The 15865-nt window shown below is 36.5% G+C and overlaps 1 protein-coding gene across 2 annotated transcripts in view; it reads left to right on the top strand.

Annotated features, from left to right (window-relative positions):
- Wdr49 (WD repeat domain 49) overlaps positions 1-15865 on the top strand; it is a 179625-nt gene that overhangs the window by 158344 nt on the left and 5416 nt on the right. For both annotated transcript variants that reach the window (XM_087186476.1, XM_021253888.2), the window contains 2 exons: positions 741-850; positions 4302-4445. In XM_087186476.1, the coding sequence (XP_087042602.1) occupies positions 741-850; positions 4302-4445 (254 nt within the window). The remainder of the gene's footprint in view (positions 1-740; positions 851-4301; positions 4446-15865) is intronic.

The raw sequence follows: 15865 nt of genomic DNA, 5'->3' as shown, positions 1-15865 counted from the left end.
GGGTAAGGAGCGTGGTAGCTATGAATGGCCATATGATGCAGAGAAGGGAATCAAGAGGAAGAAGGCAATCAAGGTCCCCATAATGATCCAAGATTTGAGGGGAATGAGTGTTTTTTCAAGTCCACTGCTCCCTAGACACTAACACTGAATTTTGGCAACACAAGTTGTATTAAGGTTGGAGTATTCAATAGTGAATGTTAAGTATTTGAGATCATTTTCTTCTTTCTGACATTTTATTGAGCAATATGATTTCACTCTTCATGTGCCATTGCTAGAACCTTTTCTGTGGATTCAAGCTAATCTAACCTTTTCTTGTAGATTCACATGGCAGGCTTCATAAAAACTGAACAGTGTGTTTTTGGGTGAAGATCTATCCTTAGCTTTGGATGAAGGGCTTTGACATAGACCACTGATGCTTACTTTTCATTGTTCATGCAATTTATAAGGATAGTATGTATGTGTTTCTGTGAAATTTTCTTCAGCATAGTTTGTGTTGAACTTCCAGTTGTTATGGCAACAGTTTTTGCTTAACTGGACTTTCATCTTTTCTGGCTCTTACTTTTATCTTTACCTGACTAGCAGGCATTTTATTCAAAGATATGGCTTGATTAGGATAAAGAACTGTCACTAAGTATACAGTGGTAGGATTTTTTTTGCAAAATAATATATATAATTACAACTAGAAATTGTGTGCTCACTGTTGTGGTTATTTTATTTTATCATAAATTATTTTTTTCCAGTTTCAGACCATCTGAAGACATAAATTTAGGTATAAAATACAAGGAAAGAAATATCCATAAGAAAAAAGCACGTAAACTTTACTATGATGAAATTATACAAAAAACAGCCAGTAAGTAATCACTGTTGATAAGTTTTTATAATGTTTTATACATTGCTGTGAATAAGAGAAATACAATAATACCTTGGTTAGCAAACCTTTCTGTCTTCAAACAATTTGGTTCTCAAAAGTGCTTAACAAAATTTTGTTTCTGTTCACAAACTCCATATTGAGTTGCAAACACAAATGTGGCCATCTTCTCCAAAATCATAAAACAAATTAAGTTTATGAACTGAGGTACTACTGTACTGTACCGTACTATATTCTGTATGCTAGTTTTGTTTGTATTCCTTAGTAAACATAACATAATGTTCTGTGATCTCCACTTAACAAAAGAGGAAGCAAAGCTCAGAGATATGTCACTTATTCAAGGCTGCACAGCATATGTGATGCAGTTCTAAGTTCTAAGCCATAAAACATGTGTAAAGTGTGTCCTGTAATTTCCAAAACAGAGACAGCGCTAGAGTTTTAATATTTTCCCTTAACTGCTTAAGAAATGAGAATGGTTAAAACATGGACAGAACTGGAAATACTAAGTAAAATAAACAAGGAACAGAAAAACTAGTAGTACATGACTGTTATGGCTTGTATTGAGATGTCTCCCCAAAACCTCACACAGTCATAGGTGAGGCTTTTCAGAGGTTGCTGAATCTAGCATGTGTGATGCTGGGATTAAGGGTGCATGATTACTAAATTAGTCCACCGATTGGTTTAGCATAGTACTGGGCATGGATGATGGGAAGGCCCACTCTGGGTGTAGGTGGCCCCACCCAAATATGGGTAGCTTGGAAGGGATAAAAAGGAGAGTCTTGCTCCTGCTGTTTGCTGCTTTGCTATCTTCTGTCTGCTTGCCATGAACTGTTTCTGCTCTATGATGCCCCTCTGTTATGCCGCTCTGCCTTGGAGCCAGCCGACTATGGAATGAAACCTCTACAAACTGTGAGCTGAAATGAAAATTTCCTCCTTTAATTTTGGATGTTGGGTATTTTGTCTCAGTAAGGAGAAAAGTAACTAAGACAATGACCTCACTTAAATGTGGAATCTAAAAAAGTTGATTATGAAAGTTGGAATTAGAGAATGTAAGTAGGGAGGAATGGGAAGAACTCACTTAGTCTATGGGTACTAAGTTACAGTCAGATAAGTGCAAGAAGTTCTGTTGTTCTATTGCATAGTGTTGTTGTCTATTGATACTAATAATGAACTGTACATTTCCAAAGACACGAAAGGGTTTAGAATGTATTCACCGTAAAAAAAATGATAAGTATATGAGGACATAGATAGGTTTAACCTAATATAAATATTACACAATGTATATATGTATCAAAACATCTTATGGTATCCCACTAATATGTACATTTTTATGTTTTTACATGCCAGTGAAAAATAAATTCAATTTAAATAAAAAAATGAAGATGAATAAAAACTTTTTTCCCCCAGGAATACCAAAGCTACACACATCAAGGTATTAGTTTAGTTTTGGCTGACCAAAAAGAATATTTAAAAAAGTAATTGAAAGGCAGGCATGGTGGAACATGCTTGTAGTCTCAGCATTCAGGAAGCTGAGATGGGAATATCACTTGAGCACAGAAGTTTGAAACTAGTGTGGGCGACATAGTGAGACCTATTCCTCTCACTCCCTGTACCTCCCACCCCTCATGTTATGGCTTGTGTCTAGATGTCCCTCCAAAGCCTCATGTGGTCATAGGTGGGGCTTTATCAGAAATGGCTGAATCTGGAATTTGTGATGCTGGGATTAAGGGTTTGTGAATACTAAATCAGTCCACTGATTGGTTTGGCCCTGCTCTAATCCCAGTAGCCTAGACAGAGTATAAAAGGGGCAGAAAGAAGCTGCTAGGGTCCCTTGTTGCTTTACTAACCTCTTCCTGCCATGAATTGTTTTCTGTGATGCCACCTTGCCTTGGAGCCATCTGATTGTGGACTGAAACCTTTACAAATTGTGAGCTGAATAAACCTTTTACCCTTTAACTTTCGGTATTGGGTATTTTGTCTCACAACAAGAGAAAGGTAGCTAAGACACCTCAAAATAATTGAAATAAAGGAATCTTTATAATATCTAAGTATATTATTTAGAAAGGTAGTTGAAAATCATTCCTTAAGTTCAATTTGCTACAAATCCTTTTTTTCTACTCATGGCCAATGGGATGTTATACTTTCATCAAGCAGATATGTTGATTTTAGAACTTCTGGTGAAACTTTGCCGTCAAAACTTGCATAATAATTTGTTAACATTCAATGCCCACTTATAAACTAATGTAATCTATAGAGTAATGTTTTTGTCAGGATCACATGAGATATATGCTAAGCACTTTGACAATTATATTATAGAAACTCAATACAATTTTATTATTAATGTAATTGTTATTATTGTTACATCTTGGAGCATGGCTTTTGTAGTTAAACATACTCAAGTCCATGGTCTACCATTTATCAGCTGTATAAACTCAGGCAAGTTACTAAAGCATCTAGAACCTGAGTTATTCAATCTGTCTTATGGGTGTAATAAAAACCTTACAACTGGTAAAGATTTCTTCTTTAACTTGACGTAGTCCTTTGGTTCTCAAAGAGTCACTGGCCTAGGATTGTCAATATTATAGAACTTATTAAATATAATAAGATTTAATTTCTGGTACCTTTATCTACCCACCCACATTAAATATGAGACCTGAGTGGTACACAGCAGTCCATGCCTTAGTAAGCCATTTGGGTGGTTCTGACGCCAGTTAAAATTTGAGAACCACTGACACCTGACTTGTACCATAGCAGGTACTGAATGTCGGCCTTTTCCCAGTTACTGAGACACAATGAGGACAAAAGCAGTGTTGCTACCTTCACCAAACTCACAGTGCACAATATGAAATCATATCTTTAATTAAGCTTTTGTTGATTTTTATTCCATTGGCCCCTTATCAAATGAAACAAAACCTTTTTCACTTTGAGCATGACTTTGCTTTTAAGGTCATGATTAAAATAAGATTTCCGTCATCTTGTGTGCATAATAAATAAAACAACACAGGTCTGGTTTACATTATAGCAAAATGAAAGAGTAACTGCAAATTCAAAATTTTTGATGTTTTGTTAAATTGAACACTGAAAAAAATGATTTCATTTCACAAAGGATACAATTTTCTGGTAGATAAAAGAGAAACTGGAGCTTCCCCAAAACTTCAGGATATTAATTTTCAGGCAAAAAAGCACAAAAAAAGCAAAATAAATGAAAGGGAAGGCTTAAGTCAGTCTTGGTTCCTTTGAATAGAAAGGACTCTGGATTTATTTTGAACAGCTGTGTTTATTAGGTTTGCTGATCACAGCAGTTGTAGCAGCTGAGTAATAGGAAGGTTAAATTTTAAAAACAGTTAACTTGGAAATGTGATTGCTCCTTGTAAAGAATTAATATTATTGTCCTTTTCTCCCCTCTCCTTCTCTAAAATTTGTTGTCCTGAAGGCACATTTAGGTCATTAAGCATCAGAGCCCTGACAGAGTTGCCTGAGGTGAATAAACCTGCCTTTCTTCTAGACCCTGAGAAATATTTTAAGAAAGAGCCAGAGGAACATCTCAGAATTCCAGAGCTTCCTTTACTTTCTGAAAGTAAGTCCACAGCCATCATCTACCTCTATTATCTCTGTCCATGGAACGCAATTAAAATTGAAATAGAAAAGCATGAAAATAATATATGTTTGCCTTGTAGATTGCAGTGAAATGTGGTTTAACTGTTGAGATTATAGCTCAGCTGCTGATCTGTGCTTTCAGAAAGGAGATGCTTTTATTTTGTCATTTCTCTGAATCAGAATTCCATGAACATGTATCCTGAAATGCAATGAATGAGAACTGCTCCCTCCAAAATAATATTAATTTTCAAATCTGATACCAAAGAAAGAGCCATCATGAGACTGCTTTAGAAGAGAGTCTTTAGCAATCTGGTTTTGTTCTTTTCATGCCTCTAAAAATAGAGGCCACTTAAAATGTATTGTCTCAGAGGCTGCCAGCTGCAGTGCTAGCTAGGCTAATAAGAGAGGACAAAAAAACCCAACATAGAAAATATAAGTGAATGATCTCTAAAGATTCAGAAACAAGATATGCAAAAGAATGGTCTATTTTTCAGACTATTCTAGGGTTTTGAGTTCCTAAGAATTTGAAGAACAATTTCTGTACAAAATCATTCCCGCAAAGGGGGGCCCAGGGGGAGCACAAGCAGTCCAACCTGTGAGGCACATAGAAAGCATGTGGACACTGAGGGAGCTCCTTAAAGATCATTTATGAAAGTGCAAGTTTCCAACTTGTAACAGTTCAAAACTCCAAACTACACTGCAGCCATCTGAGATCTGTGGTTTCTAAACTTTTCAAATCCTCTGACAAGGAATTCAGCATCATCCTTGAGCAATAATAACCCTTTCAGAAGGAAGGTGTTTCCTTACATCCACACTTGTGCAAATTTAATCTCCTCCCCTTTGCTTGATCCCTTATGGAGAGGGAAAACAGCTGCTCAAAAATTCATATTTTTTAAAAAATTCCTTTTATAAGTAAGGTACAGCTGACATTCCTCATCACCACAGTTTCCAGTCCAGTTATCATCAGTTTCCTTTTATCTTTTCTTAGAATTCCTCTTTGTTAAGTTCATAATCATTTGATTTGTTGCTGTGTAGATCATCTATGGTTTCTGCTCATTTGTATTAAAAATGCCAAGCCATAAACTTTAGGGCTGTGTATAACCATTAGTGAATAATCATTAGTGAAAGCCTGATGGGGCTTTGAATCTACCATCCGCCCCATTGTTTTTAACAAGTACGATCCACCTTCAAGAATGAATGTGAGGAATTTTTGTCTTGTTCCTACAAGCCAGATGCAGGGAGAATCTGGCAGAACAGTTAGTAAAACAGATCCAGAGAGCCAGGACAAAGCAGTATAAATAGTGCAACCATAAAGTATTTGGAAACCAAAATGGAGCAAAGCTTCAGAGTTGAGATGAGATAATTAGGTAACAGGGTATGCAAAATCTGAAGAGCAAGCAGTGGGAGAGAGACAAGGAAGGTGCAGATGAATTCTTATGGGGGCGGGGATGTGCATGCAGGGCCTGGGGTGATGGCTGGGTAAAAATATCTAAAATACCTAAAAGACTCTAAGAAACTTTCAAGGAAAAAAATTTTTCATCATAGATTTCTTGGTATTAGATTTTACTCTAAAATTTCCCTGTAACTTCTTAAAAGATGCTCTTTCTTTTGCTTTTTAATTTTCTTTCTTCAGCTTTTATTCTTTGCCCCCTTAAGAAATATTTGCACTTACCTGCCTTTTCGGCAAGTGAAAAGTTCTGTGTTTTAAAAGTTTCTGAACTTGTAAGATAGATTGATGCAAACTATTGATGAGAATAGAGTTTGTGAGATGGAATGGTACAAGTGAGATTTTGAAAATGCTCCAAGGAGGAAGAGGTCAGATTCCTTCTTTCTGGTGTTGAGGAAGAAGTTTAGAGTAAGGGTTACATCTGAGCTGAGGCTTAATGAATAAATAGGCATTCAAACTATGAGAGAGGAGGCCAGGAAGTCAAGACTAGAAATAATGTGAGAAAAGACATCAGGGATGAATAAGGAAGGGCAGAGGTAGTAATAGTGCCAAGTTGGTTGTTATGGGCAACATCAGATGTTTAGACATTTAAATGAGTTTGATGCACAAGTAGAACCAAATGGAATCATTCAACTGTAGAACATGTTGAGTTTGAGCTAGTGGTGTATCATTTAGAACAAGGAAGTAAATTATAACATCCCTTGCATAATAGCACAGACTTCCACCAGCAAATATACAAGTAACGTCTGTCCCTGTATATATTTAATGATTATAACATAGATATTGAATACCTTCTCTTTATGTAATCAGCATTTTCTAAGTTAGATATTGAGTGTACTAGCATCTATATTGGATGTTAGATTCACAGAGATGTGTGTAGGATTAACCTTCAAAGATCTTGAAAAGTCTGGTTGGGGAAATAAAGAATTATATTCTACAACAATGATTTGGTAATAATAAGCCCTGGGTCCTTTGGAAATTAAGAGGTTTCTTAGGAAAAACAAGATTATGTCTGAATTTGTTATAGTTTAGATCTAGAATGCCCCCCCCCCCCAAGCCTCATGTGTTCAGAAGTTGGGCTTCTAGGAAATGATTGGATCATGGGGTGTGATAGTCAGATGAATTGATCCACTGATGAATTCATAGGTGAATGAGCTGTTAGGAGGTAGGGTCTGGGCAGAAAAAGCAGATAACTAGGGGTGTGACCTCAAAGGGCTTCTCTTTCCTCTTTGCATCCTGATTGCCACAGTGTGAGCAGCTTTCCTCTGCCAGGCCCTTTCCACCATGGTCTTCCTGCCTTGGAATCAGCCAACTATGGACTAAATCCAATAAAAATTGTAAGCCAAAATAAACCTCTCCTCCTTTAAGTTGTAGGTATCAGGTATTATATACAGCCTGTGATGAGAACTTGACTGAAAGAAAGCTATATATTAAAAGTTAAGTTGCTATTATCCAGGAAAGAAAAAAAGGAAATATTTTTGGTTAAGGAATAGCATATGCCAATATGAGTAGCATGAATAACATAATAGGCTAAGGCAGCTACATGTAGTTCTCAATGGCTAGATTCTGAAGTGAATTAACTTACACAGATAGAGGGGCCAGATCATGAAAGGCCTAGTATGCTATGTTAAGGAACCTTGGTATTATTTTATCAGAAACATTTCAATCAATTATTCTGAATCATTCCATTTTATTTCTTCTGTGACCTCTTCAGTTTTTCTCTTTGTATTATTCTTTGTGATTGCCCTAGGGGCATAATACTTCTACTTGTGCTCTTTATTCTTTCTTGTGGTACCAGGCTTATATCTGAGATCATTTGCTTCAGTCTAAAGAACTTTCTGCTGCATTTCTTTACTCACCAATGATTTCCCCAGCTTTTATGTGTCTGAAAAATGCATTTATTTATTTTGGCTTTGGAAAGCTATTTTCATTGAATTTAAAACTAGATAAAGGATTTTTTTCCTGCTCTTTAAAGATAACATGTTTCCCTGTTTTCATAGTTTCTGTTCAAAATTGTACTCTTAATATTATTCATTCTTCTTATTCTTGCTGCTTTTAAAAGCTTTATTCTTGATTTTCAGAAGTTTTACTATGATGGATCTAAATACAGTTTTCTGTATATTTATATGACTTAGGGTTCTCCAAAGTCCTTGAATGCATCCTGCTTCAATTGTGAACAGTTTTTAGCCATTATCTTTTCCCAAAGATTATTTATGTCCCATTTATACTCTCCTCCATTATTCTAGGATTATGATAACATGTATATTAGACTGTAAAAACATTATATCCCAAATGTTTCTTTGCCCTTTTCTCCATGTTATTTGCTTGTCTGGGCTTTGGTTTGAATATTTTATGTTGACTTTTCTTCGAGTTCATTAATCTTGTCTTTTGTCAATCTGGTTTTAAATCCATGCAATCAGTTCCCAATTTGGATTATATATCTGAGAGTATATTCACACATACAAATACACATGCCCTTTGATTTCTGGTGTGCCATTTGAATTTCTTCTCTATAGTGTTTCTTAATGAAAATTACCCATGTTTTTACTTATTTGTTCATCGTTTGTTTTCCTTTTCTTTTTTCCTCCCTCCCTTTTTCTCTCCCTTCCTTCCTGCCTTATTTCCTCCCCCCTCCCTTTTTGAGATAGAATTTCACTATGTTGCTCAGTCTAGTCTCAAACTCCTGGACTCAAGTGATCCTCCTGCCTCAGCCTCTCATGTAGCTGGGATTACAGACATCACCACTGCCCCTGGTTTTTCTTCTTTAACAAGCTTACCACACTAGTTTTAAAGTTCTGGCCTGTTAACACCAATATCTGGATGATCCTTGGGTCTGTTTGTAGCATGGTTTTCTTCTTAGTTATTGTGTTTATTTTTCTTACTTCTTTGCAAGCCTTTACATTTTTATTGTATAACAGAAATTATAAAAAGCTGAAATTAATGTCATTTTCTTGCAGGCAGTTCACTCTTTCCTTAGTTCGGCAGGAAGGTTGAAGGCCTGACTCCCTTAAACAAATTAGATATTGAGATAGGTCAGTGCTGAGGTATGGCTTAGTTAGGCATAGGCCACTTCTGTTTTAAAATCTCTGTAGACCTCTTCCTTTAGTGATATATTGACTTCAAAGTACTGCAAGAAGAGATCAGGAAATAGTACTTTGCATTTGTCTCTCACACTGCACCACCATGCAGGGAGGGTCCAGTGGGCAGAAATAGCTAGAATTATGTGATTTTTCTAGATTGCAATAGCCATGAAAACTGGATTTTGCTTTTCCATAGAAGAGACTTTTGATCTATTGTAAGTCTATTTCTTAGCAATGCCTCAATATGATAAATCCCCAGAAGAAAATATTTAGCAATCTAAGCTCAGCAAGGAAATGTTCTACCATGTTTAAAGTTTCAGTTAACACGGTCAGCTTTGCTTCCAAAGACTGCTGATGGCCTTAAAGTGTTATTTGTAACTTGTCTGCTTTTTTCCCCATCAGGTGCAGTGAGAGTGGAATAGTGTGTTGCCATTACCTATCAGATCCTATCCAAAAACAAAACTCTTGTTGAAAGGTTTGAAGTAGGAAAATGACATGACTAGATTCATACTTTAGAAAACTTTGTGGAAAGTGTGTGGTGTATATACTGTAAGGGGCTGGACTGAAGGAAGCATGTTAGAGTCCTGGGAACTTGTGTGTAGTCAGCTGTTTCTCACTAATCACTTAGCCTTCCACTACGACTGTATGTCTGAATAAATGAGCTTGTCTTCTTTCAATGTTCTCATGTATGATATTAAGATAATGATATTTCCCTTTGGAGATGGGTGGGTTAATTAAAGCACCATGACTGCACTTATTAGTGTGATTTTTTAAAAGACAAAAGGTATTTAGAAAGTAACTAGTTTGAGAAGTTTTAAGAATATTGAATTGAAATTACTGTGAGCCCTGATCATAAATGAATACAGTTTAGGCTTTCAGATTTGAGGATTGTATACCAAAACAAGACTGTCATTGAGAAAGGAAAAGTAGAAGAAGGTGGTTTAAAGTTAAGATATGAGGTCAATTTTCAAGATGGGTTGAGAAGAAGGTGCCTTTGGGACATCTACCAAGAGAAGCTAACACTAATCCAGGAAACTGGCTATATTCTGAAGGCAAGAAAAGACTGGTAATAGAAGAATTTTAATTGAAGTATTTTCTTTTGATTTTAGGTGTGGTATATGGAAGCCACAAAAAACTGACTAGAAAGAAGTAGATAATTCTAAATAATACAGGAATGGGGAATCTAAAGAGCAGCCTTTACTACTGTCAAGGCACACAGTAGGGTGACCATGGAAGATTCCCAGTTGCTCCATGACTGAGACTGCAGCAGGTGGAAATTTGGTAGAAATTACCATCACTACCATTCACAGGGAAGTGCTTTCTCTAAGATCTTACTACAGAGCCACAAAGGGGGTGCAGGTGAGGCTGGGTGCTCACAGGGAGGTGTCACACAGGTGCTTCTCTACTTGACTTTGGGCATATTATAGAAAGTTATTAATGAGTAGTGCCAGACAGGTGTCACTCAGCTGCCAGGGAAAGCTGTTGGCTGTAGAGAACCTGTATGGTAGGTGTCTGGAGCTAGAGAAGCCCCTGAAGAGATTGGTGCTACTGGACTCTGGTGTTGCAAAGACTGCACTCAACGAGGCTGAGGAGAGGAGCCCACTGGATGGGCAGAGAAATCCATTTGTCTTCCAGTGTGCCCCTCGAGTGCCCTCCAGCTAAAGGGCATGACATGCCAGATTGCAAAGGGAAAATTAAAAGGGCTTTATTGCATTACCATAGAGCAGGCATTAGAGAATGCTTTGGCTGTCGAAGCAATGCATCGATAACTGGCATATTCTCACTTTATCTACTTCTTCATGCTTTCTTTTTTTCATTGCAGGTCATTTTACCTCATTTTGTGACATTTGGAATCACAATAATGCTTTTATTTTTGACAAATTGCCATTTATGAAAGGAATAAAACATGCAAGTTATAAAAGTATAAAGGCAAAATTTCAAGTGTATGACTGGCTTCAAACCAAAGCCCTACTACTTGGGTGACCTTATATGTTCTGTTATTTTTGTAATACATTAATATTCTATGTTCTTATTTTATGAAACAGATCTATAACTAAGGAATTATTATTACTCAATTTTCTATATGAAGGATTGTGGCATTATGAGTTTAAATAACTTACACAGGTTTTACATAGATACCGAAGGTAGGATATGGATAAAAATATTGGAAGACAGACCCGAGTGTTCTTGTTTTAGTCTTTCTAGATGCAACTTTCCCTGTTCTAATGGTACTCAAATTATATTTCCTAGGCATCTTATCATTGTGCTTATCTCTAAAACAGGTATTTTACTATAATATTATCTATTTTTATCACTTTCTCTTAAAATTGTTCATCTCCTTTTCAGGAGGATGCTGCAGAATTTAAAAATCATTATAAAAGAGCACATAAAACATCTCAATTACCAAGAGTCCCCCTCCATGCTATCATTACAAAGTCTACCTTCAGCTTTTGTACTCTATTTTATCCACATTCCTGCAGTCTCCATAATTACAATGTGTAGAAGGTTATTTGGCAATTGTACCAGGAGAAGCATTTCGCCAGGTTTACTTTCAGTGTTCTAAACTATTACTTTTGAACTTGGGAGACTTTTCAAACACTTCATAATCCCCGGGTGACTTTTAGTCTTACCTTTAGTCTGGATTTTTAATATCTTTTTGTATTCTCTTTCCTTCCTTTTCAACTTGAAACATCTTTTGCAGTCTCTTTAGCTTCCAACTTGTTCCCAGTGGGTTTCTGAACAACTTGAAATCCTTCTTTGATATGTCTTATTTAAAAACCTAAAAAGTATTTAGAACTGGCTTTGGGTCACATTTTGCCAACACATGCCCCAGAAGCCATTCACAGTGTATCTATAAAGTTTTTACAACTTCCAGTGAAGAGTAAATGCAGTATCAGTGGTACCCCAGGCAAATTTTATTTTTTGTTGTTGTTATTTTCTATCAAAGACGAAATATGTGGGACAATTAAAGAGATGGTTTTATCCAGACTGTTGTAATAGCAAGACTACCAAACTAGAAGAACTGAAAACTTGGCAATGGTTGATATTTGTGTGGTGTAACAGGCTCCAGTCCAATTTACAGAAACCAAAAACTGGTATTTCTAAGGAGTTGATGGAATCAAATTTCTACTATACAAGACAGAGTTTGCATAATCCATCAGTAACCTACTGTATTAATCAGGTTTCTCATGTTGTGACAAATACTTGAAGGAAATCAGCTTATAGAGATAAAAGCTTTATTTGGTTCATGGTTTTGGAGATTTCAGCCCATGGTCTCTTGGCCCCATTGCCCTTGGACCTGTGGCAGGCAGTACCTCATGGTGGGGACCATATGACAAAGGAAGCTACTGGCCTTACGGTAGCTGAGAAGGAGAGAGAGATAGAGGAGAGAGATAGAGAGAGAGAGAGAGAGAGAGAGAGAGAGAGAGAGAGAGGAAAAGCTGGGCTCCTAACATCTTTTTTAAGGGGCTAGCAGTAATGACCTAACCTCCATGAGGCCTCACCTCTTAAAGCTTGCAACACCTCCCAAAAGTGCTACAGTCTCGGGAGCCAGCCTTTCAATATGGGCTTTTGGAGGATAATTCCAAACCATAGTCCCTACAACTTATCAAAAGGGGAAAATAGTTAAAAAATACTGAACACAGAAGAATTTGACAAACCAGAAGGACTTGTGAGAGACAATACATAGGTTTCCATGGAAACAAAAAGGTTTGTCACTGTAGCTCTTAAACTACAGATAAAAAATGTATTCATAGGCTTTTATTAAAATTTAGTTTCATGTATCTTTGCTTTAGAATATATTTAAAATCTGGTACTCATACAGAAAACTAATCTCTGATATGTTAAAGTTCTTTCTTGAACAAATAATCAAAATACATGAAGAAAGCATTTATGCATATATTCATCTGAAGAAAAAGATGAGAAATTGGTACAAATTCACTTACCCCCAGAAAATTTTAAGTATTCAGAATGAGCACAGACTAAGAGATATTTTCTTTCTTTCTTTCTTTTTTTTTGTACCGTGGATCAAACTCGGGTCCTTGTGCTTGCGAGGCAGGTGGAGGAACCACTGAGCTAAATCCCCGGCCTTAAGAGATATTTTAAAGTATACATTCTTCATATTATTCCATGTTTTGGGTCCTGTAATGCTAAAACATCTTTAAATTCACACACACGCACGCACACACACACACACACACACAAATGTAGGGTCTACAAATAAAAGTCATATATATATGAAAAGCATATTTAAAAGTCTCAACAAATCTCAAGCAAACATTATTTTAAAGTTATGTGAAAACTATCATTTTGTGCATCCTCTCACCAGCCTGCTTCCTTGGTCTGGTTGTTACCCAATAGTAGCTGAAATCAAATGACAGTGTGACAATCCTGTTCTAGAAGGTAGATGTAGGAATATCTTGACACCAAAAGGAGGACAGTGGATAATAGCATGGATGTTACCTGGAAGCACGTAAAACAGCATGTCAGGCCCCACCCCATATCCACTGAGTCAGAGTCTGTAATCTAACACCTTATGTATGCTAAAGTTTGACAGGTAAGGAATTGCTAAAGAACTTAGAACATGAGACAGATTGTGACTTAGGAAGGTTTTCAGAATACTGTACAATCTGACTCACGACCGCTGGTTATTGCATGCTCTGTTTACATAGCCTCTAAGCCCCTTGTTGTCTGAACATTTCTGAGTTTTGCCATTATGTTTCATCTAATAGAGTTAGTCTCCAATTAGTGGGCAAGGGAAGGACCAGAAAGCAACAGATGAACAAACTCTCTTATGTTCAAATCACTGAATCATTTTATTTAAGTGAAAATGCTTTGGATAACTTCATGACCATCACATCCTTCATTTTCATTGCTTATAAAAACACTTTTAGGTTATTACAACAAACCTGGCCAGGCAGCCAAGTAGAAAATTAAATGATGAGTACATAAATGTCAAATTTTCCCAGGTAGGATATAGTGAATGTAAACTGTTACTGATAACACTAGATGTTGATTTTAAAGAGCTGGTGTTGTGGTTGAATGGATGGATCATATGGGATGAAGAACCTTTTATCATTATTATAGACCTTCATGTCTTGGGAATGCAGAATTTCCAAAATGTGAAGAGTGAGTGTCACTTTTATTTGTGCATTCATTCAGTAATTGTATATATATATAATTAATCTCCTTCCTATGAATGAAACAGAATGCTGGGTACTAGGGTATGTGGTGTACAAGGGAAGACAGGGTTTTAAAAATAAGAGAAGAAAACAAGCTTGGGTAGATATATTATTAAGAGTTATGTAGAAAATAAACCATGATAATGTAGTAGGGCATGATTAACGAGACCATTAACAAAAGTCTCTCTGACATTTAAGCTGAATTGTAACAGATAAAGTCCCACAAAGACTTGGACAGAGTATTCCAGGCATAAAGAACAGAAATATGAAGCCATTGAAGTGTGAACAAAGTCTTCATGTTCCAGAGACAGAAAGAAGGTCACTGTTGTTGGGGTAGAGTGAGGAGAGAAAATTGCTGAGACAAAATTGGTCATGGGGCCATCCTGCCTGTTCAGGGACTTTGGCATATTCTAAGCATGAAGGGAAGCACTTAGGAGGTAGAAAGAGAGGTGTGACGAAAAGAAACCATATACAATGGCTATTGCTAGCCCTTCTCAGGAAGCTTCTCTCCAAGTTTCTAAGTTTTGTGGCCTGAAAAGCAAGGAATTGGAGGTTCCTAAACTAGTGACTATGTGAGAATTTCAGGGTACTTGAACACTGTGTATTTTTTTAAAAATTCATAATTTATGTAACAGACTGTAACCACTTGACAAATCAGTCTATTTTCCTAAGAACACATTCCCTTTTGTGATCATTCCATATAAACAGTTTACTTCCTTGCAACTCCTGATACAATTTCCTTGTATCAGTCATGGTTGAACCAGGGATGTTGGAGCAGTAGGATTCAGAATACTGAGGTATGTTACATATGTAAATTTATTACAAAGAACTGGCTTACTGGATCATTAGGTTGGGCTGAGAAAGTGCAAAATGTGTAGGGCTCTCTGTAAAGGAAGATGGGCATTTCAGACACAAACAGAAGCTGTTTTCCAATGGTGGAATTTCTTTCCCCTCTTAGGGAAGCTCAACTTTGCTTTTAAAATTTTCTGACTATTCAAGTCTGTCTCACCCAGATTATTTAGGGCAATCCCTCTTATCAAAAGTGTTAATTAGGAACTATCAATACATCTACAAAATCCCTTTAGAGCAACATCTAGATTAATGATTGTTTGAATAACTTAAGACTTTAGCCAGTAAACTCAATATATCAAAAAAGTAATCACAGTAATATTAAAGCTATTATTTTTAATCTAAGTTCAGTAAATGGTTAATGGCTTCTTACAAGTATTATCATCCATTGCAGACTCATTCACATCACCAGATGACATCATTGTGCTATTAACCTAGCAGATGTCATTATTACAAATAATGAGAGGAATTGATCACCATTATCCATTTGGAAGCTTAATAACATCATTTTTGTTACATAAAGGAGATTTACAGATAAAATCACTGGAAAGATTTTTGTTTGTTTGTCTTTTGATGCTGGGAATCAAACCTAGGGTCTTGCACATGCTAGGCAATCCCTCTACCACTGAACTACATCCCCAACCTGAAAGTTTAGTTTTATGATCTCATCTACAAAATCCCTTTGGAGTGTTAGGAATTTTGGAGAGTTGGAGCATGTTCTCAGTGAGGAGTGGCAGTCAGTTTACAAGCAGAAATAATTTCCAGGTAAGCATTTCAGTAACATTTCCTAATAAAGATTTCAGGAGAAAATGACTCAGCTCTACAAAGCTCTAGTAATTTGTTG

This window comes from Heterocephalus glaber, unplaced genomic scaffold (assembly GCF_053883595.1).
Source record: "Heterocephalus glaber isolate CG9 unplaced genomic scaffold, H.glaber_assembly_v1.0 deba00001504, whole genome shotgun sequence".
Classification (NCBI taxonomy): Eukaryota; Metazoa; Chordata; class Mammalia; order Rodentia; family Bathyergidae; genus Heterocephalus; species Heterocephalus glaber.
The sequence above is the reverse complement of the archived record's forward strand: the minus strand, read 5'-3'. Positions and strand labels throughout refer to the sequence as shown.